This window comes from Rhipicephalus sanguineus, chromosome 1, assembly GCF_013339695.2.
Source record: "Rhipicephalus sanguineus isolate Rsan-2018 chromosome 1, BIME_Rsan_1.4, whole genome shotgun sequence".
NCBI lineage: Eukaryota > Metazoa > Arthropoda > Arachnida > Ixodida > Ixodidae > Rhipicephalus > Rhipicephalus sanguineus.
In genome coordinates this window covers 182,514,269-182,537,702 of record NC_051176.1, presented here as the reverse complement: position 1 = coordinate 182,537,702, position 23,434 = coordinate 182,514,269, and the positions used below count along the sequence as shown (strand labels likewise).

The following is a 23,434-nucleotide window of genomic DNA, read 5'->3' as shown; positions in this document are numbered from 1 at the left end:
AAATAGGACAAGACGGCATAACCAATGCGTGGACGTAGGCAATACTTCGGGACTTGCTATTCGAAAAATACTGCCAAGGAGAAGTAATAACCATAATAATATCTGCATAAAATAAACTTCAGTAACTCACTGATTGATTGATTGATTGATTGATTGATTGATTGATTGATTGATTGATTGATTGATTGATTGATTGATTGATTGATTGAGTGAGTGAGTGAGTGAGTGAGTGAGTGAGTGAGTGAGTGAGTGAGTGAGTGAGTGAGTGAGTGAGTGAGTGAGTGAGTGAGTGATTGTAGCACAACTAGACAAGAATACATGGGTCATGAGAGGCGCCCTAGTGGAGGGCTATGGTTTAATTCTGACCATCTGAAGTTATTTAACCCATACCTCGGCGCAGAACAGCTTTTGGTTTCGCGCCATCGAAACGTGGCCACCAACGCTGGATCTGAAACCGGCGACAAGAGCCACTACGTGATGGTATACACCAGTTGCTACACGTCAGTCATTAAGTTACCTCTTTTTACTAAGTCATGTATACATTTCAATTTCAATGAAGTGATACTATGTAACATATACTTTCCTTAATTTTAATTGACAGCTGAATTCATTTGAGTATATATATATATATATATATATATATATATATATATATATATATATATATATATATATATATATATATATATATATATATATATAATGCAGTCACGATGCTATCGACATGCGCACGTACAAAGCAGAGCGGGGGGAACACTGTGTACCATCAAATAGGAGCCGAGAAGCATGGGATGTGACGAAGAATAAAATGGCACAACGTAGTAGCCGGCGGCCACCAGGTGCAGATCTAGACGCCAATGGGAGCCCCGACAGGGGAAGAAAGACGGTCACACAATCAAGAATAAAAAAGGGAAGCGGTACATCAGAGGGGAAACGAACGGCGGCTGCAGAAAAGGACGGGGACAAGAGGCAGGCAGCGCAGAGCGAACGAAAGCGCTCGATCCGAAAGAAATCGAACGAGCGAGGGCTGCGGGAGAGAAGGTAGCCGCGAGAGGAAGGAGGAGAGAAGCCGAGAGGAGGGAGCGCTCAACGGAGAGACATGCCGCGAGGCTGGGGTGCCGAAGCCAGAATCGCCGCAGCAGCGGACTGAATCAGGTCGGCAAGGACGTCGCGTTCGGATAACATCACCACAGACTCGGCGTGCCTCGGCGCGCGCTTCACGACGACAACCGGGCAGTCCCGACGGGCGCCTTCGGCGACGCGCGCGGCGGAGGGCGCGCAGACGGCGTGCACTGGACGGTCCGTGTCGGACACGGTTTTCCAGGACCTGTGACACTCCTTGGGTCGCTGGGATGCGATCGTGCGCGCTCGCGATGACACAGTGTAGCCTCGCGCTCGTACTGGTCATGTGCCTGTGGCAACTCGGCGACGCCGGCCCTTCGGATAATGACGCTGCGCTGGGCCACGTGGTGCGCGAACTCCGTGCAGAGTTGCAAGCCTTACAGCGCGGCCGCGACCAGGACCGCGCGGCGTTGCGGCGGCTCGAAGAACGGCTGGCAGCCACTACGCCGTGGACAACGAGCACCGCGCCTGCAACCACGGCACGTCCCCCCAGGCGTCACCGGCCGCGGCGGCAGCACGAAGAGCAGCGGGCCTTCGCGCGGTCTCTGCGCGTGCTGGAGCAAGAGCGTCAGTCACTGGACCAACTGGAGAACCAGTTGAAACGCGTGCGGAGCGACCTGCAAGAGGTGGCGCGAGAGCGACCGGCCGACGCGCAAGCACTGCTCAGGGCCGACTTGGACAAGCTGCAGTTGCAGTTGGATGCCCTGCGCTCAGGACAACGCGACGAGGTATCGAGGACTGAAGCGCGCGACCGTGCACACCGTGCCTCCGTGGACTGGTTGCGCAGCACCGTCGAACAGATCAAGGCCGAACTCGCCGAGTTGTCGCGGCAGGACAACGTGACTGTGGCTCTGGGCCTGAGCCGGGGCTTCGAAGGCGAGGCGGCGAGACTTAGGGCAGACCTGGCCGACCTGCGAGACCAGCTGCAGGCACTTCGGGCGGCACAACAACGGCGCGAGGCCGGCGCCGCGCAGGCTGCCGGAGAGAGGGCCGAGCTCCGGGCACTGCTCCAGAGGCAGGCCGTCCAGCAGCGACAGCTGGCGCAGCAGGTGGGTCCCTCAGCCTATTTATGAAGAGCGCTGGCTCAAGTCACTGGGCCGCCGGCCAGCGTGACTTGAGTCAGGGCACAGAAATCGCCAGAGAGAGCCAATACGTCGACTGTCAAGAGTGCTGAGGTCATCTCATAAGCATTTCTTACCGCGCACGCGTGCGAGGTCAGCGAGAAGCCCGATGTATGTTTAACATCCTCAGCTTCCATATCCGCAGAAACGCCTTACGCTAAAATATTTGTATCAGAACATTCCAGCCACTCCTGATGATCGACATATCATTAGCGATGACATTACCGCCACTGTATCAAAGTACTAATTTGAAAGAGAACGTTCGTTTTGTTTCGTTTTTGTGGGCGTTCGCGCGCATAAAGTTTATGTGCCGACAACACAACGTTCGCTCAGTTAACGTAATCTATTTAGGAATTTGTCTCTAGCCTCCAACCCCGAAAAACATGCAAGTACCGAGTGGATGCCAGTATAAATGCGCATAATACACAGAAACTTCTAATGGTTCACAGGAAGATGGGTACTTCAAGCGATCAACAGTTAACTGAACAAGGGAACCTCGGCCAGCGTTTCGACAAGACTGCTTACCTTAGAGCGCTCTTCTCGACAAAGTGGCTTAGGATTCTCATGTTCTTCCATGCACTGTTGTTCACTCCCAGAATTATGAAACCGCCTGCGAAAACGAGCTGTGTCGGCATCCGCGCGCTGGAGACGGAGAACCTCGCGAGAGGTAGCGAGAGTATTGCAGCACGTTAAATCACATCTAAGAATAAACTCGGTCCGACACGTAGACAGGTGCTGACATTTGGCAAAGCAACACGCCTTTCACTCTTCAGGGGCCGAACTCATAAAGCTTTTCGTTCCTAAGCGCTCTTTACTACTGGCCGTACACGCCTTCGCTAAGATATGTCCAGTACGCGGATTAGCTAGAACTTACTCTCAGACTGAATTCTCGCGTAAGGAGTTTTTGTGAATACGGGCCCTGACCTGATCCTGTCTAGTCCTTGTTCTTCCTAGTGCCCCCGCTGCGTCACCCTGCCTAACTGAACAATGCATGTCGTTCACATTTTTTCCAACCTTACACAAAACTACTCACGGACATTCGGAAACACGGTATAGACAGCTCAGTGCCCGTAAAAAGTCACGTATGCGGCAGGCACACTATTTTTCCTTAATGCTTTCTTTTCTCTAGGCTCACCAAAGAGCTACCACGTCACCTTCCAGTGGCCAGCGTTTTTGTACTTCCATGCGCGATTTCTCAGTTCCGTGTTAGTAAAACTGAGTATCACTGGCCGGCCGCAACACCCGCGAACTTTTCCCTACATAACGATGAGTCGGCGCCTGTTCTGGCGAATCGCTCCGTGTATGCGAACCATGTGATGACACGCGCACTGGACCCGTTACGCACAAAGTTCGTACGCCAAAGTAATTCGCACGAGCCGACCACTTACGCTGCCAATATTAGCTAAAGCGACCGCCCGAATCAAGACTAGACGTACCAATGAATAATGCATAGCTATAGGCCTTCTGTATGTGTTGCCAGCAATTCATGGTTCCAGAAGTCGATGAAAGATGCCGAAAAATCTAGACTTGATTAAAAAAAAAAACAATTTAACAAAAGCTGTTTTGTTGATATCGCCAATATGATAAAGAATTAGACCACAAAACATCACTATTTGGTCCCTATACTACATGCAATTGTGATGCCTCGACAGCTATACATGCGCGCGCCTGCGTGACGGGCGATTTTACGGAATTTCATTTATCGAAGTCACGTTTTCTACACCTCGTATTTATCACAAACTCGCAATTTTATGCACACCGTGACTCACTCGTGTAGTCTCAATGCGCCTCGAGTTCTTCTATTAGATATACCCACGATAAGTGAAGTGCGCCCGCTTAAAATGCTATATGAGGAAATGAGTAACATATGGTGGAATCGAACCTTTGTGTTCCACGCAAAGCAGCCGAATGCTATCTGTTGTACCACCACGACGCACGTGCTTCTCTTGTGCCAAAATCGCTACTTGTAACGTCTGGCGCGTTCGTCACGTCCGAATTTCTCAAACTCTTCGCCGTAGCAATTTTGAGACGTTGTGTTAGGCTTCACTGCCTTCGGGTTACAGCGCTGTCCCCGGAATCGGTTCATATTGTCTGCTGGACACCTCCAAAGTGGGTGCAGTTCGCCCGTAATGCTATCGCATCAACGACCGCCGGCGTGTTTGCGAGCGTGTGGACAGCAGAAAAGATGGATATACGTGTCGGGGCTGTATACATCCGCCATGGCAAAGAGCAGCGGTGATCGGACAGGCGCCACAAAAGAAATTCACGTAAAGATCCACTGCGCCGCCCCGAAAACGGAGCCTCACCGTTTTACGAGCGCGCCGTGGCTTCTTGACTGTTACCAGGGTGAATGCTGGCCGTATTTACCGCCACGTAAAATAACTAAGAGACACCTCGAACTGTATACATAAAGTGACTTACAACGTTCGAAGAGAATTTGGCACACGGATCTTGTTCGCAGGAACTTATTTAGCCCTCGTATCCGTAATATAAGAAGAAATCGCGCCGACGAGAATGCATTGGAAGATGTGCAAAGCGTTAGAGTATCAAATATACACGGCTCTTAACGTTCACGTACGAAAATCGCTGTAAACAGGCCACGCGAATTACATTAACGACATCGTTACAACTGCCAAAACTGGACTGAAAGATGTTATAAAAATGCGTCAACACGCTGACTCTACTCTAAACAAATCATTAAAACGGCAACTTCGTTCACGCGGCTGGGCAAATGTGAAAAATTTTTATTTGAATGGGAAAGTGTGTGTTTTACAAGTGTGGTATAGCTACATAGAAAACGCCTAAGGAATTAGATGTAGTACATGCGTTCTGGTCAATTAGGTGTCCATTGATTCATTTCTATACACATATGCTCGTCAAAGGAACTGTAGCGTGTTCGCGCTATACAAACCATCACACGCATGTAGTTGACGTCCGCTGTAGATGCAAGTTGCCTGACAGTTAAAAAAAAAAAAGAAAACCTATATTACGTCGATTGTTCACACAGCGACTATTACTAAGTAACAATGTGCACTCATAAAAGGCAGAAGTTCAGGGGAAGGTGGAAGTTTGAAGAGATGAAAAATTCGTGAACATGGGTCCGCTTGTCGAAACGTCGGCACCAGCGACACCACGTGTTCACGAATTTTTCAATATTCCCTCATGCATGTCGCGTGTCTTATATTCGGACACTACTTTCCGACAAGTCGACTTGAATACAGCGTACGCCATCGCGCTCCTCTGCCACTTCTTTAAAGGGCTGGGCGCCACTTCATTACCTATATGTGTGGTTACAAAGCAAGGTTTTGACGACGCTCGTTGCTGAGTTACACAACGAAATATATAGTCGTAGTAAATGGGTGCTGTGGCGGCACCGAGAAAAAAAAAAGCGCACCGCCCAAGCCGTCAAACTTGATTCGGGCGAATGGAAGTCCTAGATTGCCTGACGCGACTTGGCTTTCCAGGGGTACCGCATCGCATAAGTGGGCACACGCAGTGGTGCCTCTTCAAGGAGACTAGAGCCAGCTATGGTCGCCACTACAAGGAAAAGAAAGAGAAAAAAAAAGTGTGCCGAGCGTCAGCCATTACTCCCTGTCGAACCGGGAGCCGACACGTTCTTCTGTACACGGCCATCGCGGGAAAATAAAGAAAGGAAATGCGGTAAGAGAAACCTGGTCATGCCGTCTACGGAGGGCCCTCGATGAGCCACCAGGCTACGTCCTCCCCGCTGCGGGCCGCCCCGCGCGCGCGTTCGAGCGGCAGCTGGCGGCCGGGCAGCTGCGGCTCCCCTCGCGCCCTAATTGGGGCCGGGAGGAACAGCGCCATATCACCCAGAGCCGCTCTTCCTGCCCCCGTGCGTATACTATGCTAGGGGTCATCGGGCGACGGGCAGGGGCTCTAAGCTTCCTCTGCACGAATCCCACCCACCGCCCGTCCCGCTGGGGCAGCTCCTGCGCAGCCGGCAATGCTTTCCTGCGTACGCTCGCTCGCCAGCGATTCGCCACTTACGGCAGCTACCGACCTGACTGAGGTCGCATCGAGCTCAATTATACATGTGCGGAATAAGAGCAGCGTAGTTACGCAAAGATTCCAGCCAGGATGATGCGGAACACTGCACTTCAGCGGGAGGATACACTCCAGTTCATTGAGGAGCGACAGAAGACGCAAAGATTGGATACACGGAGAACGAAAACAACCGACGGACCACGAAGGCGGACACCAGCGATTCTCCTGGCTTAAGGCCGAGACAGACAGTACGATTTTCCATGTGATGCGACGTCCGACACGGCGGTGGGGAAACCGGAATGGTGAGCATCGGACAGCCACCATTCCCTCTCCCCCACCGCCGTGTCGGCCGTCACATCGCATGGAAAATCGTATACCGTCTGTCTCGCGCTTTAGGGGCCGAATTCGCAAGGCTCTTTGTTCGCAACTGTCATCTGCCAGTGGACGACTACTTTCGCTAATATGTCTGGTATCCAGAATTACGGGCCCTGAACCACCAGTCGGACGTCACGCCGGAAACAAACCGCCTTCTAAAGAACTTGTTCTTGATGCGTATAATGTCGCATTCATCTCGTATTAGACACTGTAGCCTCCCTAGTACAAGCTCTCATAGTCTGCGTGTTCCGGCTCCTAACTGGGCACATTGTTCCAGGAACGCGAGTCCTGTTCTAAGAAATATATGGCGTAATTTTTCTTAGCCATATGATGAAGAAGAAGTGGCGCGATAACAAGTGCGAAGACGTGCGCACAAAACTCAGCATCGAGCTCCTAACTCCAGTAGCAGTCAAAATAAAATATATATAAAACATATGTTACAGCAATGGTTCTGATGGCTTTTACACAGTAGATCGACAAGGAACAAATGCGTGTTTTCCGTGTTCAACGACACCTCAAGTGACTACACACTGCGCAGAATGATCTTCGCAGCGTATGCGCATGGAAAATGCAAAGCTATTTATTACGTCTGAATACCGCCAGTCGAATAACGTTGATTTCGCCTACAATGTTATCTAAGTCTGCATGGCAACAGGCGCTGCCCTTTTACCAACAAGATGGCTTCAGAAAAGCAGCCGTCGTCGTCCATTTTGAAAAAAAAAGGAAAAGGAGGACAGCCACAGCGGCCAACAGGGAACTTACGCAAAATATAGGTGCCATCTATAGAAATAATCAAGAATAAGCGAACGTTCGCAGCTTGTGGCCTCTGAGATCCCAGCGTCAGTTGATTGCCCGGCGCGCTGACAAATCTTGGAAGTCATGTACAGCTAGCTGTACAGACTCGCAAAAGCGCATAAAACGGAGAACGGACCTCGGAAATAGCGCTGAATGGTCACGAATGCTTTCCTGTCAATGACTAATTGCACAAATCAAAAACAATTTAAAGCATCAGGTAAGAATTTACGGTAGAAACACTTCACGCCAGCGACCACAGATCCGAGGAGGAGGACGCTCACTTCAGCAACATCGCCATGTCTAACATTTTTCCTGTTCTGTCGTCTGCTCGATGCGTCGGTTGCCTGGATGCTCTTTGCAGCCGGACGGGATGCGGCACGTGTAGAATAGCTGACCACGGAGCCGTCCGTCGCATGGATACATCATTAATAACGATCGGCATTATCTGCGGAAGAACGAGCGGAGTTACAGGGATTTGTCGCACGTTTTAAGCGCTTTCTCTCTCCTTTCGTACTAGCGAGCGCGCTGAAAGCTACGCAGGAGGGGGGGGGGGTGACAAGAAGGCAAGAAGATGCGTCCCTTCGTCAGCGTGCGCCATGACCTTGAACCCTTGCTTTTCTTTTCTTTTTCTTAGAACGCGCTGCTTACTTTCAGCGTAATCGCGAGCGCGGGCACGTGGCGGCATCCCGCGGCGGCCACGTTAACTATGCAGCGCATGATGCTCAAATCAGCCAATGGCCGTGGGGTTTGGGTTTATGGCGTCATTTGTCGAGAGAAGAGGAAATGATTCCTAGCTGGCTTTGATAATTAATCGCAAATTTCAGGCCGAGTGCTGCGCTATAATGTTTAGCAAGCGTGTTCTCAGGAGCCTCGACTACCGATCGGCAGCGTTTTCTGACCATGCTGAAAAAGTGTTGCAGGTCCCCTTTAAATAACGCGGCACGTGGCTTTCCGTGCAGATGACAGTCGAGTCCATTAGTCCTAATAATTTTTATTTTGTGAGCGCTCTGTCGTCCAGTAAGCCCAAAGCAGCACGCAGAGTCATCGTCAAAAGAATGTCAATATAGATGATGATGTTTACTATGGCCTCGCCGCTATCCCAAAAAGTTGCACGAGGCACTGCACATCATGTACACTTGGCAAACATATTGAACAAGGCTGAATTGGAACTGTGCGTTTGTGTAAGTCGTATAGCTCATTAACACAAGGAAGGAGCAATCACCTTTCCGAGCATTAGAATAGTTGTGTATCACGCAAATTTGTGCTTCAGAACTGCCTCAGAATGCGCGTCTCAATACCGCGTGCTGTCATGTGCCGCTTATCGCCTACGTGTATCTGTTAGCGCTTTGACACGAAGTTCTTCGAAAGTCTTCGAATGTTCTCAAGCGCCGCAACTACGCGCAACAAAAAGAAGGCGCTTAAGAAAAAAAAAAAAGAACGTTTAAGTTCGTTATTCCTTCAAACCTCGAGAAGCGAGACTGCGAAGCATAATTCTCTGCATCGTCGCCACCGGAATGTCAATGCACACGACACTGTAAAGTGTGCGATTTCTCTAAGTCCAAACCAATGCACCGGCGCTTGTTGCCGGTCGGTTTGAACATCGCTCAAGAACACTGAGCACGTGACGATGGGTCCACGACCGCCAGCCGAGTCTGCCGCGTTCAAACCAAGCGCGCTGCCCAACGCCATGGAAGAAAACATAATGATGAAAACACCGGCAGCCCAGTGTATACGTTCGGAATAGCCAAGCAGGTCGCTAAAAGGAAGGCGCCGGCGAACCTGGCCACTGTTGCCGTTGTGCCAGAACCTGGGACGCAGACCGAAGCTACGAAGCGCAGCGCCGCGACTGGACTCGTTCATCCGAACATCGCACGCACGCACAATGCCAGAAGAGGGAGAGGAGCAACGGGCCCACCGCGCCCACGGCTCGTAGCCTCGCAGCAAAGCGCACGCATACAGCAAAAAGAAGGCTGCGAACGCACAGAGCACGAAGGGGACGCTTTTGTGTGCACGGCATTAAAGTACGCTAAACAACAGAGAGCAGAGGCCGAGGGAGGCAAAAAAAAATCGAGACTTGAATTTCAATTTCTCGCTGCTGTCTGCTAGCTGCTGCACTTGTGTGGCCCGGCCGGACCCCGAGCGAGCGAGCGGCGACGTCTTGAGCGCACAGCTCCATTTCGGTGCGGCTTTGTGGTGCACGCTGGCAGAGTGGAACGCGATTTGTTCATTGCTGAGCTGTAAACAGGTCCTCCAACGACAACATTAGATGGGGACTCGGGCACCGCACTTGACTTTATGTGCCCCCAAGACGTAAAGGAAAAACAAAAGGTGAAGTTCCCGGTCCTACTCGAAGAGGAATAAGTGTGTGAGAACACTCAAAGCAAATGATAGCAATAAGTAGTCCTCTTTCCTTCAAGTATACTGGACTTGAGCTCTCCCTTCCCTTGTGTGGGTACGAGCCTAGGTTAGGAGATGGGCTTTTTACGTCCATGAAAACTTATTCATTCGTTTTAAAGCTACATAGACATATATATAACGCAAGCATCTCGGCGAAGCAGAACACACACAACGAGAATGAGACGGAACGATTATGGCTTTATCTAACGCTGCTGTATGCTGCATCACTGAACGACTTGGACGAGAGCACCATTTTAGAACAATAATAGTGGTAATAATAAGTAGCCAAGTGAAAAGGAATCACACCACATCCATTTGATGACAACGATACGATACACGACCGGTGTTACGACCGAGTATTCGGCTCCATCCCACCGCTGCAACCAGTTGTTACGAGCGGGGACGTTGTCCGATGTGGACTCAGGGGGTAGCGTGGTCCTGAGTGGCAGGTGTCGTACCGCAGGCCCAGGGACGTCCAGAACAGCAGGAAGCCGAGGTAGAGAGACCGACGTTGAGGAAACTTAACAGAGGTTTATTTACAACATCATAGAGGACAGGATCGTCAGAACGACATCTAGTCCGATCGATCCGTGCCGAGCAGACGCTCTGCTGCTCCTTAAATACGCTTCAATACAAAGACAGGGAAACTCCTTATGCGGCAAATGTCCAATCACAAACGTGCATGCCTTTGAAGCTGCATAACTATAGCTCCTTATGCGGCAAATGTCCAATCACAAACGTGCATGCCTTTGGAGCTGCACAACTATAGCTCCTTATGCGGCAAATGTCCAATCACAAACGTGCAGGCCTTTGGAGGGTCCGTCTCTTCGGCACATAGGTCACCGCCCCCAGGATGGCACTCCAGAGACCACTGCCCTCTCACTCTTCACGTCCGACCAGTTCGGAAGGGGGGGGGGGAGACAATGCCACCTCGGGAACTGGTAATCCTTTTACGAACAAAGGCACCAGCCTTAGCCCAAAAGCACACTCGATGCAAATACGCGACCCACGGAGGGGTCCCGCGTGTAGCAGCCAGCTCCCCACCAAAGCGCTCAGTTCAGGGAAAGACAGCAGGTGTAGGTGTCTAATCCGTTCTTCGAAGTGAGGGGGGGGGGAGTCCAAGAAGCAGGAAAACTCGTTTGGAGACAGCTGGCCCAGGACCCTCGCATTTGCTTTGTAACAGCTTCCCCGGCGGCAGGCTGAGACCTCGACGTACAAAGGTCAATCACCTTTGTGGGGAGAGGTCGATGAAGACAATGCTGATGTGCTGAAGCCGTACACACCGCGATGCTGCTCTGCTACATTCCTCCGCCACCTCCGGTGATCTCGAACATCTGGTAGCGTCGTCCAAGTTCGGAGAAAAGCTTCTCGCTCTGCTGGCCAACATTCCTTCTCGAAAGACAGCACCTGTGTCAACCACGCGAGAACCACAACCGCCAAGCAGGCAAGCGCCCGTACTCTCTCCCTGAGACCCACCAGGCTTTTACTTCAAACAAAATGTCCTGTTCTCAATTACAATAGCAGCAGCAATTCCAACAACCAAACCTGAAATAGGCTGCTCAAATCCACAAACACATGTCGTGATGAAGCACGACCACATCAACAAAAAAAAAGGCAATTGTAAACCTGTCACATAAAAAAATGAACCTAAATACACAAGCCAGAGTACCCGATGCCATCAAGTTCCCTGAATCGCACACAACCCTAGCCTTCGGCTAAAACCCTTTTACTCATTGCACTTGGCAAATGAGTACTACATTAAGAAAACAAAGCGCTTCAAACTTAATACGAAATAAAACTGAAAATCAAACTCACGCGCTTAACACAAAACGAAATAAACTGAAAATCAAACTCACGCGTTTAACACAAAACAAGGAGAAACTAAAATTACACTGACGCGCATACTAACACGTAACGAAAAACAAATCAGTAGTACGTTAAACAGAGGCTTTTAACATTCCGCCTTCATCTCTGTAAACCACTACGAACAGCTCTCCTCTACTCGAGCGCTAAAAGCTATGTTTCCAGCTGTCGAAACAAAACTACTTAAAACGGAGGCTTTCAACTCAGCCTACATCTCCGTAAAACAATTTACAGCTCTTTACACTATAGCGTTAACGGTCATGAAAAGAAACATTAACAAAACAAACAAATAACCAAACAAACATCTCAAAGTCTGCTACAATGAGGAGGAAAGTGACAAATTACAAAATTTCACTCCTCAATTCGTTAGTACACATTAACACACTAACTTCTTTCAAGATGTCAATTCATCTTTATGCTGCGGTTATCCCAGGGTGTCTCCAAACGCACCCTTTTAGACGAACTCTGGGGAGACGCGCATGCCACAGATTTCGAGGGGTCCGGTCTCGACAAATGAACAAAGAACAAACCTGTCCGACGCGCTCAGTAGCGGTGACTTTTGACCCGCGGCCTCTCGATTCTGACAAAGGGCATCGCTTGCCCATTGTGCCCCTCCGGGTTAAGCCGTCAGCCTTTAGCCACGGTGGGGGACAGCCTTTGTCACGATTCCGGCGTACGCGACATCGCGCTGCGCTCCTGCCTCGGCTAGGCCGTGAAAAGGATGAGACCAGGCGAAGATTTCGGCATCTGAATTTCACTGAAATTCTTTTCTTCGCGACGCGCCGCACGTCCGATCTAGATTTCCGCGGGACTCTCAACTTGGAACTTGTCCTGGTACGCCTTTTTGGGATTTCAGGCCTAGCCTTTATCTTGGAGTCTCGAAGAATGCGGTCGTCGCGTTTGGCTAGCGCCTTAGCACGCTTACCGCCACTGGTCTCTTTTGCGTTCGCCTTTTGTTTGCGTCGGCGCCTTTTTCTCACCGAACGGCTCGCAGCGCTCATAGTCTCGGCACTAGTACTCTCAAGTGCGCTGCCTTCGACATTCGCTGCCAACACTTTAGGCGGCTGAACTGACTTGTCCTCTGGGCCGTTACTAGGTATATCTGAGTCTGACCTAACGGTAGTCCCGACACTCTCTAAGTCAGCCAGCTCGCCCTGAGATGTCTCTTCAGCTTCGGGCGTTCTATCGCTTTCGTGGATAGCCCCTTTTCTCTGGCCTTCGAAGTCGGCCTCCTGCTCTTCGCGCCTTTGACACTCTTCAATCTGACGCGCTTTGCGTAGCGCCTCTGTCTCTCGCGCCACACGAAGTGCTTCTTGTTTTCGCGCTTCCTCATCTAGCGCTTTTCGACGCACTTCATCCTCACGCGCCCTGCGGAGCGCCTCAGCCTCTTGCGCCACGCGAAGTGCTTCTTCCTCTTTCGTCTTGCGAAACGCCTCGTCCTCACGTGCTTTGAGACGGGCCTCAATTTCTAGCACCTTGCTACGCGCTTCTTTCTCATGCGCTTTGCGTAGCACCTCAGTCTCTCGCGCCACACGAAGTGCTTCTTGTTCTCGCGCTTCCTCATCTAGCGCTTTTCGACGCGATTCATCCTCACGCGCCTTGCGGAGCGCCTCGGCCTCTTGCGCCACGCGAAGTGCTTCTTGTTCCCGCGCTCTGTGACGCGCTTCCTTCTCTAGTGCCCTGGCGTCCTCAAGCGCCTTACTACGGGCTTCGGCCTCTAACGCCTGGCGACAGTTCTCAGCTTCAAGCGCTCTACAGCGCGCGTCCTCCTCAAGCGCTTCAGCGCTGACTTTGTTGCCCCGATTTTCGCAGTCAGCAGGACCTGAAACACCTAAGTGGCGCAACAAGGCATCTTTGGCCTTATCAAAGTCTTGCGCTTCCTCCGTGGATAAGCGCTCCAAAACGCATGCAATTTGGCGTGGCAGCAACGTGACAAGCCTCTCCAACCAAAGGTCTCGGTTAACACCAACATCTTCGCAGACCTTTTCAAACCTAACGAGAAAAGACACAATGTCCTCGTCTATCTCGAAAATCCTGAGTTGCCGTTGTGCCAGTTGCCACTTAATTGCCTGAATTTCACGATCAAGTGTTTTCATTTTGAGAGCATGTTCTCGCTCCCGAGCCTGCCTCTCTTCGCGCCTTTCGCGTTCCTCTGCCTCTCGCTTTTCGCGTTTCAGCCTCTCATTTCTTTCTTCCGCTTCGCGCCTTTCTTTTTTTTTTCCTCAATCAGCTCTAGACACTCTGAGAGTTCGTCGTCGTCTGCCTCAAGGTTCTCAATAGCCTCGATAATCTCTGGCTTTCTCATTTGCTCTCGAACATCCAAACCCAGACTTTTAGCTAACTCTAGCAAAAGCGGTTTTTTCAGTGCCTTCAGATTCATGGTTGCTGCAAGTGCTGCTAACTTCACTACTACTAAGACGCTACGTTCCCATGCACAGGTCAACGTAGAGTAGTTACCCAAAATTACCACCTTTCGAGACAAAGCCTGGTAAAATCTCAGTGAAGAAAAGTCAAGCACTCACCACACCCTGCAGCCATGATCTCGGCGGAGACGATCCCGATGCTGGCACGAGCTTGTTGCGACTTGTCGTGAGCAGAATCCCGTCGCTGCCATCCAGTTGTTACGACCGAGTATTCGGCTCCATCCCACCGCTGCAACCAGTTGTTACGAGCGGGGACGTTGTCCGATGTGGACTCAGGGGGTAGCGTGGTCCTGAGTGGCAGGTGTCGTACCGCAGGCCCAGGGACGTCCAGAACAGCAGGAAGCCGAGGTAGAGAGACCGACGTTGAGGAAACTTAACAGAGGTTTATTTACAACATCATAGAGGACAGGATCGTCAGAACGACATCTAGTCCGATCGATCCGTGCCGAGCAGACGCTCTGCTGCTCCTTAAATACGCTTCAATACAAAGACAGGGAAACTCCTTATGCGGCAAATGTCCAATCACAAACGTGCATGCCTTTGAAGCTGCATAACTATAGCTCCTTATGCGGCAAATGTCCAATCACAAACGTGCATGCCTTTGGAGCTGCACAACTATAGCTCCTTATGCGGCAAATGTCCAATCACAAACGTGCAGGCCTTTGGAGGGTCCGTCTCTTCGGCACATAGGTCACCGCCCCCAGGATGGCACTCCAGAGACCACTGCCCTCTCACTCTTCACGTCCGACCAGTTCGGAAGGGGGGGGGGAGACAATGCCACCTCGGGAACTGGTAATCCTTTTACGAACAAAGGCACCAGCCTTAGCCCAAAAGCACACTCGATGCAAATACGCGACCCACGGAGGGGTCCCGCGTGTAGCAGCCAGCTCCCCACCAAAGCGCTCAGTTCAGGGAAAGACAGCAGGTGTAGGTGTCTAATCCGTTCTTCGAAGTGAGGGGGGGGGGAGTCCAAGAAGCAGGAAAACTCGTTTGGAGACAGCTGGCCCAGGACCCTCGCATTTGCTTTGTAACACCGGTTCTCAAAGCCAGCGCCGTGCGTCAGTGGAACGCCGCAAATTATGCTCAACGAGAACAGTCATGATATTGTGATAAACAGTAGGTATACATTCGAAAAGCTTTCTGCCCGTAAGTGCTGTTTTCCAATGACCCACCGCCTTCGCTAATATTATCCCTAACATTGCGATTGGCCTGCACTTGTTTTTCAGAACAATTCTAGTTAGTGTAAGAACGTTTTTGCGAGTACGAAGCCAGCTCTCAAGGTTACTGCTGAGCCGGAAGCGCAAGCAACAAACTTGAAAGCACCGCCAATAACCGCCTGCAAGCCCGTAATCACAAAATTTTTGTTCAAAAGTTATCTTTGCTATACAGGCCGGCCGCCTTCGTTAATTGCAATGTACATCGTTAGGATTGGCTATTACGTACGAACAATTCTAACTTAAGAGCTTTGAGCCACTATACGGGCCCTTAAAACTTTTCTGCGCATGGGCGATGGTGTTCAGCTGTAAAGACATCCCCGGAAAAAAAGCTTTCGCTTTCACTGTTCGTAAGACCAGATGCCAGCCAATCACGCCGCTGGAAATACATTAGCGAAGGCGATCATCCAGTGGCAAACAGCAGTTACGAACGATCTTTCTCTCTGAATTCAGCCTGGCGAGGATCCGCGCCAGAGCGGAACATTGACTGATGGCGAGTCGTGAAGAGGCCGCGGCGACAGCCGACCGGCGCCCATCCAGGTGCAGGACGACGCGGCACTACACGAGATGGCCGGAAGGCGCACCGGCAGCTAGAGCAAGCCGCCGAGAGTGCATGCGCGGGACGTCGAGACAAAAATCGATGCTAATTGCATTTGCACGGAGACGCGCGCGGCGCCGTACGTCCTATCTTTCCCTGCCGGCAGCATAAACCTCCGGAGCCATTCATTCTGCAACGGCGCACCCCTTGCGTCTGTCTTCGGGCCCGGAGAAACGCGCGGCGCCACCACACACTCGCGCTGACGGGGCCAGTTGACCTCCAGCGGACAAATGCTTCCTTTCGGGAAGAGGGCACCGCTGCCGACGTCTTTCCTGCAACTGCTTCCGGCGTTCACGAATTTGACAACGGACACGGGGCACTTTGCTAATCTGACTGCGGAAGACGAGCGGAATCTCTGACGCTGCAAGACAACGACGCGTGCGGCCGCGAAACGTTGGCCTGCTAACAATGCAGCATCCACGCAGATCAGGCCGCGGGAGACAGCCACAGGGGAAAAAAAAGTCGAGTTGTTTATCGACTGATGACTCCCGTCGAGAGGGCCTCCCCGACGCGGGACGACCGTGCCGCATTCGCGTTAGTCGCCGACTATCTTGGCGCACGAAATGAAAGCGACGATCGTAAAACAGCCTGGCGCACCACCAGTGCCTGTGTGATACTTATTTTCGCCGGCACGACAGTGCGCGCTATATGTTCGCAGTCAAAAGGACATATATAAATACGAGGTTGGTCTTGGAGTTGAACAGCCAGACCACGGGATTATTTACAGCGACGCGATGGAATGCCAGAACCGACGGGGCGCCGCATGTCACGCGGGATGGCGCCCATGCGACTGGCACCGGATGTGGCTCCCGTATATATAGGCGCAATCCGGCAGGCTAATCAATCAGTCCATACATGCTGCGTGCTATCATTTGCGAAACGTATCGCAGATACAGTTACAAAGAGCCGAAAAAATCCCCTGCTACTGTTCGCCGGCTCACGGCTCACCTCACTGCTGTCGGTGACACGAGACATGGAATTTTGGCAGTGAAAAGCGCAAGTAAACGGCGCGACATATTTTCCCTGAATTTGAATTGTACACAGTTGCGTGACTCCCGCCCAGAACTCAGCGTCATGAAGAAACTGTTAGCCGCCATAACAGCCACCAGGTCAGTTAATGGGAACATAGCGAAATTGATCCGCGCTCATTCGTCCACCAGGAAGCACAGCATATGCTGCTAAACGCCACAAACCACCCCTCGAAAGTACCCCATACCAGAGAAGGCCTTCGTCTGCGTATCACTTGCACGCCTCACGCGAAGAGACAGCCGCTCGCATCCGGCCGGCACTCATTTCCTATTCATTTCCGCGCTGCTACTTTATCCAATACGCGTGGACAAGAACGACGGCTGTGCTTCAAGTTAGCGAAAATCGTGAGCCTAACGGCGAGATGTGAATGCTATAGCATTTACTTCCGTCGTTTGTTTATGGTGTCGTCTGGTTTGATTTTGTGGGCACGCAGTACGCGCTGATAAAAGCGCTCCCTTGGAAACCGCGCGCGTTTGCTAAAAAGGGCGACGTGTTGATTCATATTGCACAGCGAAAGTTAGAAAACCGGATGTTTGTTTCCCGGTTAACTTTCCTGTCTCTAGGAACACATTTGTATCTCTCAAAACGCGTGGTGAAAGTTTAAAATGCGTTTCTCTTCTTTCCACCCACTGACTATGTACGATGACATGGTTGTTGCAGCAAGCTAAATGTTTCGCCAACGGGAGCGATGCTAGTTGTTTGTTCAACAATCCCGGTTGTGTCAACGTCCTGTGAGCCACGCGCCTTTCGGATTAAAATAGGGAGAAAAATATGGACGCTCGAATCCGATGGGACCCAGTGAGGCTTTCGGACGACGCGTCCGACATGAGCTGCAGCGTAGAGCCACTGCGCGAATCCGAGTCCGTCCTCCCCATAATAAGCGTACGAGCACACGCCAGTTAGTTCAAAGCACGCTTGATAGAATGTGCGATAAACACGGCGTGACGTTTCCACTGCCACGGAACACTCCATCACGACAGATTCGCATCGCGCGTCAGCGGCCGCCCGCTGCCGCGCGGCAGCGTGGCGCCGCCAGTGTGACAAGCTGTGGCGACCAACGAGAAAGAAAATAATGACGCCGCCAAAACGATCTGCGGGACGCGACGGGGTGTGCCTTGGCCCCGCGGCGTGGCCTCGTGGCCCTCCTGCAAACAACCTCCACATTAGAGCGCAAAGAAACAGCAGCTAGCTTGGGAGCAGTGTTTCGATCGCTTGAGCCCCATTAGAAGACGCGACGACGTATAATTCGCGCGTTTATATACAATAAGCCGACGGCGCGCCGCCGACTTGGCAGAGCCCCGAATTGCCGCGCGGATCAGTATGCGCGAGTCCAGTCCTTTCGGGCAGTGTTCCTTAGCAGCCAGCGACCCGCTGTCGCATCGCCCGGCCAGCAAGGGTGAGGGCGTGTCTTTGAGAGTAGCCGCGCCACACGCCAACATATGAGCGCGCACGTCTTGTAGTGGTTGCGAGTCGCATTTCTTTCATGCAGTCACTTTCTTGTCGTCTCAAAGGCGCAATCTTTTTCCCACTGTTCTTGTTCCGTTAGCTACGAAGGAAAAGCGGCCACACAAATACCATGCAGCGAGCCATATTGCTTGCTGCCTGCCACGAGATTAGCTTGTCGCTGCAATGAGTAAAAGCTAGCTCTGGTGTCTGCAAAGAAATTCTTATATTGCGACGCCCAGTAACCAAGAGCTGCCGGCAAATGGCATCGACCTGAACTTTAAAAAGCATAGGAACGCTTTGTCGACCTTTATTCTTCTAGCTTTCTTTTACCTTCCGTGAAAGTACACCATCACGTTGTTTCTTCCCAACGCGACTAAGCTCTCTTTATCCCCAACATTATGTGTCCTATTTCTGACCTCCTTCTCAAGACCATTAGGTAGATAACGCTGAACGAAAGAAAAAAAAAGGAGGACAGAAACATTAAGCACGCGTGCGCCTCCTAAGTCCTGGCTGGCCTGAAAAGTATGCGAGTAAAAGGCACCGCTCCCGCTAAAGCAGAGAGACGAACGACCGTGTGGCTCTTCTGCTGCAGCTTCAGACGGCGAGGCAGGGAGGCGCGAAGTGACTGCGGCAAGCCGGGCCGAAGCCCACGCATGCTCCGCAATCGCCCTCTCCTCGAGGTGCATCCGCATTAAGACGCGCGAATTCGGGTGCGATAAAGAACAGTTTAACGGACTGGCCTCAAGAGCTTTTTTTTCTCCTCGAGACCGTTGGAGAAAGTGGGGGAGGGGGGAGTTAAGGGGGGCTAAAGGAGATGCTACATCACCGCGGCCCAAAAGCGCGAGAGAGAATTTCGCGCATAGCGCGAGTATACAGCGGTGACCATCGTATACAGCGGGCCATCGGGCCACTGCCTAACTCAGTGACACTGTAGCGTTTCCAGCGACAGCTGTTCGTGTTGGACTCCCGCTACGGTGATCTAGTCTGCTGACCCAATGTCACGGGATCGAATCCTGGCCGCGGCGGCCGCATTTTCAATGGAAGCGAAAATGCTTGAGGCCCGTGTACTTAGTAGGCAGGCGTTGTTAGGTGGCAGTTGCCAGCTTGCTCTCTCCCGCTTTTCTCTGTGTCCTTGTGTATCTGTGTATGCAAATCAAATAATAATAATAATAATAATAATAATAATAATAATAATAATAATAATAATAATAATAATAATAATAATAATAATAATAATAATAATAATAATAGGCGCACGTTCAAGAACCCCAGGTGGTCGAAATTTCTGGAGCCCTCCACTACAGCGTCCTTCATAATCATATCGTGGTTTCGGGACGTTAAACCCCAGTATTATATATATAGTGTTCGTGTTGGCAAGCAATTTCTGCGTGAGCCTGGAAACCTCAGCGACTGAACTGTGCCGTGACTGAACCTAAAGTTTTCCGAACAAGCCCCTGAAGAGCGAGTTCGAGGGCACTACTTTAATCCTGGATACCCCCCCCCCCTTCAAACAGTAGTGTCTTGGCAGTTCGCAAATAATACAAATGGGAGTATAAAGAAAGACGAACCAGAATAACGCCTCGTTTGGCTCACTAGCACGGAAATAATGAGAGGATAAATGAAGTGAAGAAGGAAAAGTTATAGCACAGAACGCGTGAAGCGCACGCACGAACTGGGGGGAACAGGCACCACGAACAAAACCGGTGGAGCAGGATCGAAGACCTTACGAAGCGAAAACCCTTATAGATTTCAGCGCACGCGAAGAAAGAGGGTATAGGACTTCGGTGACTAGTAATTAAGGGCTTATCGAATATCTGTCAGTATCCGATCATGCTGGTTGGTGGTGGTAAATGCATGCCTCAACTGCAACACGTCGGAACGACTACCTCGCTTCGAACAATTCGGCACGGAAATGCCGTTAGAACAGCTAAACGTGCGCAAAAGCTTCTTGAAGCTCCGACGAAAGAACGGTCTAAAGCATATATGGCGCTTCTGGTTTAATGTGCATTCTAGCCGCCGCGGTGGTACAGTGGTTACGGTGATCGGCTACTGACCCGAAAGTCGCGGGTTCGACCCTGGCAGCGGCGGTCGCATTTAGATGGACGCAAAATGCTAGACGCCCGTGTACTTCGATTTAGGTGTACGTTGAAGAACCCTAGGTGGTCGAAATTTCTAGAGTCCCCAACTACGCCGTGCTTCATAATCATATTGTGGTTTTGGCGCGCAAAACCCCGGGTAATATTAAAGTCACCAATGCTTCGCTGTGAGTGCACTTTAGACCAGAGTCCCCTTAGAAATAGCGGACTCGCAGTTGGGGGATGCCAGTCATCCGTCGTATACAAAAGAAACTGAGCCAAGTTTTGGTTCTGTTCAGGCGGTTCGGTAAGATTACATTCCGCGCACAATAAACTGCTTACGTCAAGCATTCTTAAAGATATCGATTGTGCGCGCATCGCATGACGTTTCGGACTATTACGAAAAGTCGCAACTATCAAAGCCTTCAGGGAACGCAGCTTCAAAAGAGCGAAAAATCTCCGCGAAAGCCAGGGACGCGGCGCGCGAGTTCACTTTGCCAAGCAAGGATACGGCTGATCTGCGCGAACGTTCGCAATGCTACTTCAAGGCGCTCGTTAAACGATGCTTCGGGCACAAATGGAAGCGAAGGGAGTAACAGTCACGCAGAGCTCAATTACAGAAAAAGGCGTCACATCTGTTCCCCCCGGCAGCAATATTAATCTGATTTCACATCGCGTCGCGAAGCACCGCAGTGAGAAACGAGAAAATGGGAACATTACTTTGCAGGAAAGATGAATTCCCCGGGCGGCGGAAAGCGCGCCCCATTATAGGATCGATGGGACCACGGCAAGGGCGTGTGCGTGCTGGATGGGAGGAGGACGCCGACAAAGGATCGCATCGCGCGCTTACGTCACCTTTGAAGGGTAAAATAAAGAAAACGCGTTGCCGACAAACAGTCGTCTGAGTGGCGCCCGTCGTCTTCCGCACACAGAGCGGGGTGCATCGACGCGAACGGCGACGGGCGCACCACCGATTTCAGCCGAAGTGACGAAAAGCCGCCGCGTCGATGTTGAAGCTCGGCTGGAAAACAGAGGAATATTCGTATACAGGTGCGCTTGTGCGGCTGCCAAATGAGGTAGTTTGGTGATTGTGCTGCTTACGCCGCAATCAAGCTAAATGACGCATTAATATTGCCATAGGTGACTGATACTTGTAAGAGGAAGCAAAACATTTCAGCCGTGATTACAGCGTGGGCACTATGCGGCGCGAAATGGACCCACGACGCCATTAATCTTGGGCAGCCTTAGTTTAAAGTGTGCGAACAGGAGCTTCGCGCGCGCGACGTTACCGAAATGCGTGCAGGTCACGGAGCTTGCGTTGCACTTCCGCGCTTCTCTAAGCGACAGCTCCAGTCTGACGAAATCAAAACAAACAGGGTCATCAGGAATTCGGCAACAGGAATATGAGAGCTAGTCATAAAAATCGTGCGCATTCTCGCTGCATTTAGAATTCCGTTCGTGTGTATGGGTTGTCTTTCCTACGCATTACGTGGCCCGCCCAGGTTTTTTCTTCTTTCTTTTTCTTTAAACCATAGCCCTGTTTGTTCCCTGATACATTCTGCAGTCTCGTTTTTCGTTCCTTCGCACGCTGCGTGGTCCTTAAATTTTTTCTTAGAGCTCTTAGTCATCCTTCGTGTTTCAGCTATGTTAGTACTGACAGTATGCGACGATTGCACGCTTTTCGCTTTAGGTAAAGCGGTAAATTGCCTGCCGAGATTCGGGAATGTCTGCCGAACGCATTCCAGCCCATCCTGTGCAGAAACGACAACCGGTGGTCAGTTAGCGCAACGGAATGAATATACCTAGGGATGGAAAACGCAGCCGAGGGCGGCGGGGAATGAGGTGGGGAGGTGAAATCAAGAAGTTCGCATAAATAAAATGAAATCACCTCGCACAGTATAAGGTAAGTTGGAGGTCATTGGGAGGCGCCCTCGTGTGCACCTGAAGATGTTGACGAGGAAGATGCGCAGGAAATTGAATTCATCCCCGTCACCCTGTACTGTGCACCTTGACCGCATCGAGGCTGCCGTAACTTTCAGGGCTGTTTCTCCAAGTCCACAACGCCCCCGAGCGCACTGAACTGCCGCTCGCATATTACGCGGAAAACACACCGCAAGTCTCAGTAAGTTTCGTCTCCAACTTAATTTCAACTGCGTCGATTAATTATGACTGTCGCAATGCTCTTCTTCCTATTTAGATGACGTGGTGCAACATCGGAAGTAAGCTCGCTGACAGCTTCGGCCAATCCACTCTTCAACTTTGCGTATTTGGTCAAATAATATTGTCAGCGCTCCCTGCGCGGTAACGTTTATGCGCAGTGCCACAGCGTGTCGTGCGCGCACATGAATATTTAGATATCAAAGATACTAGAATTACGCGCATGGAATTACTTAATGTATAGTAATACATTTCACGTTTTCAAACGTACAAAACGGAATTGAGAGTTTGATGTCCTATAACGATGTCGCGAGTCGGTGTAAATATAATATTTTAGTTTGAGAGTCTGATTAGCGGGATACATGCGGGAGTATGGCACATTTCCTACTTTTCTCAAAAGCGAAGTTGCGTGTGAAACATGGTGTGTTCGTTTCTGGTGTGCTGTTCGGCTGCCCGACCTGCCTCAGAGACTAAGACAAACTAGAGATGTAGATGGTTACGGAAACGGGCAATGTAAATAGTAAGAAAAGCTTACAGGACTGACTTTGTGAAGGGAGACAATCTACGCAATCTCTCTCTCTCTCTCTCGCCCCCCCCCCTCCCCACACACACACAGTTAATTCCAAACGCGCCCGATCAAACTTTATCAAAGCAGTCATACAGGCGCAGAAGATCAAGCTTCATAGGCACAATTTTTTTCATGTATATAGCATGACACTGACGTGCACTGACAACATATACCCACAAAAATTTAAACATAATGGTGCGGCGACCGGGAAAAAAATGATAAAGCGCTTCAGCGCGAACTGGCAAG

General features: G+C 50.9%; 2 protein-coding genes across 3 annotated transcripts in view; one reads left to right on the top strand and one right to left on the bottom strand.

The window, feature by feature from the left end:
* The window catches only part of LOC119403407 (uncharacterized), a 714,971-nt gene that overhangs the window by 422,213 nt on the left and 269,324 nt on the right, over positions 1–23,434 (bottom strand). The window lies entirely within an intron of this gene.
* Positions 1,138–23,434, top strand: part of LOC119403421 (protein scabrous) — a 59,852-nt gene continuing 37,555 nt past the window's right edge. Inside the window, exon 1 of the mRNA XM_037670361.2 lies at positions 1,138–2,171. Within this exon, the coding sequence (XP_037526289.1) occupies positions 1,353–2,171 (819 nt within the window). The 5' untranslated portion in view covers positions 1,138–1,352. The remainder of the gene's footprint in view (positions 2,172–23,434) is intronic.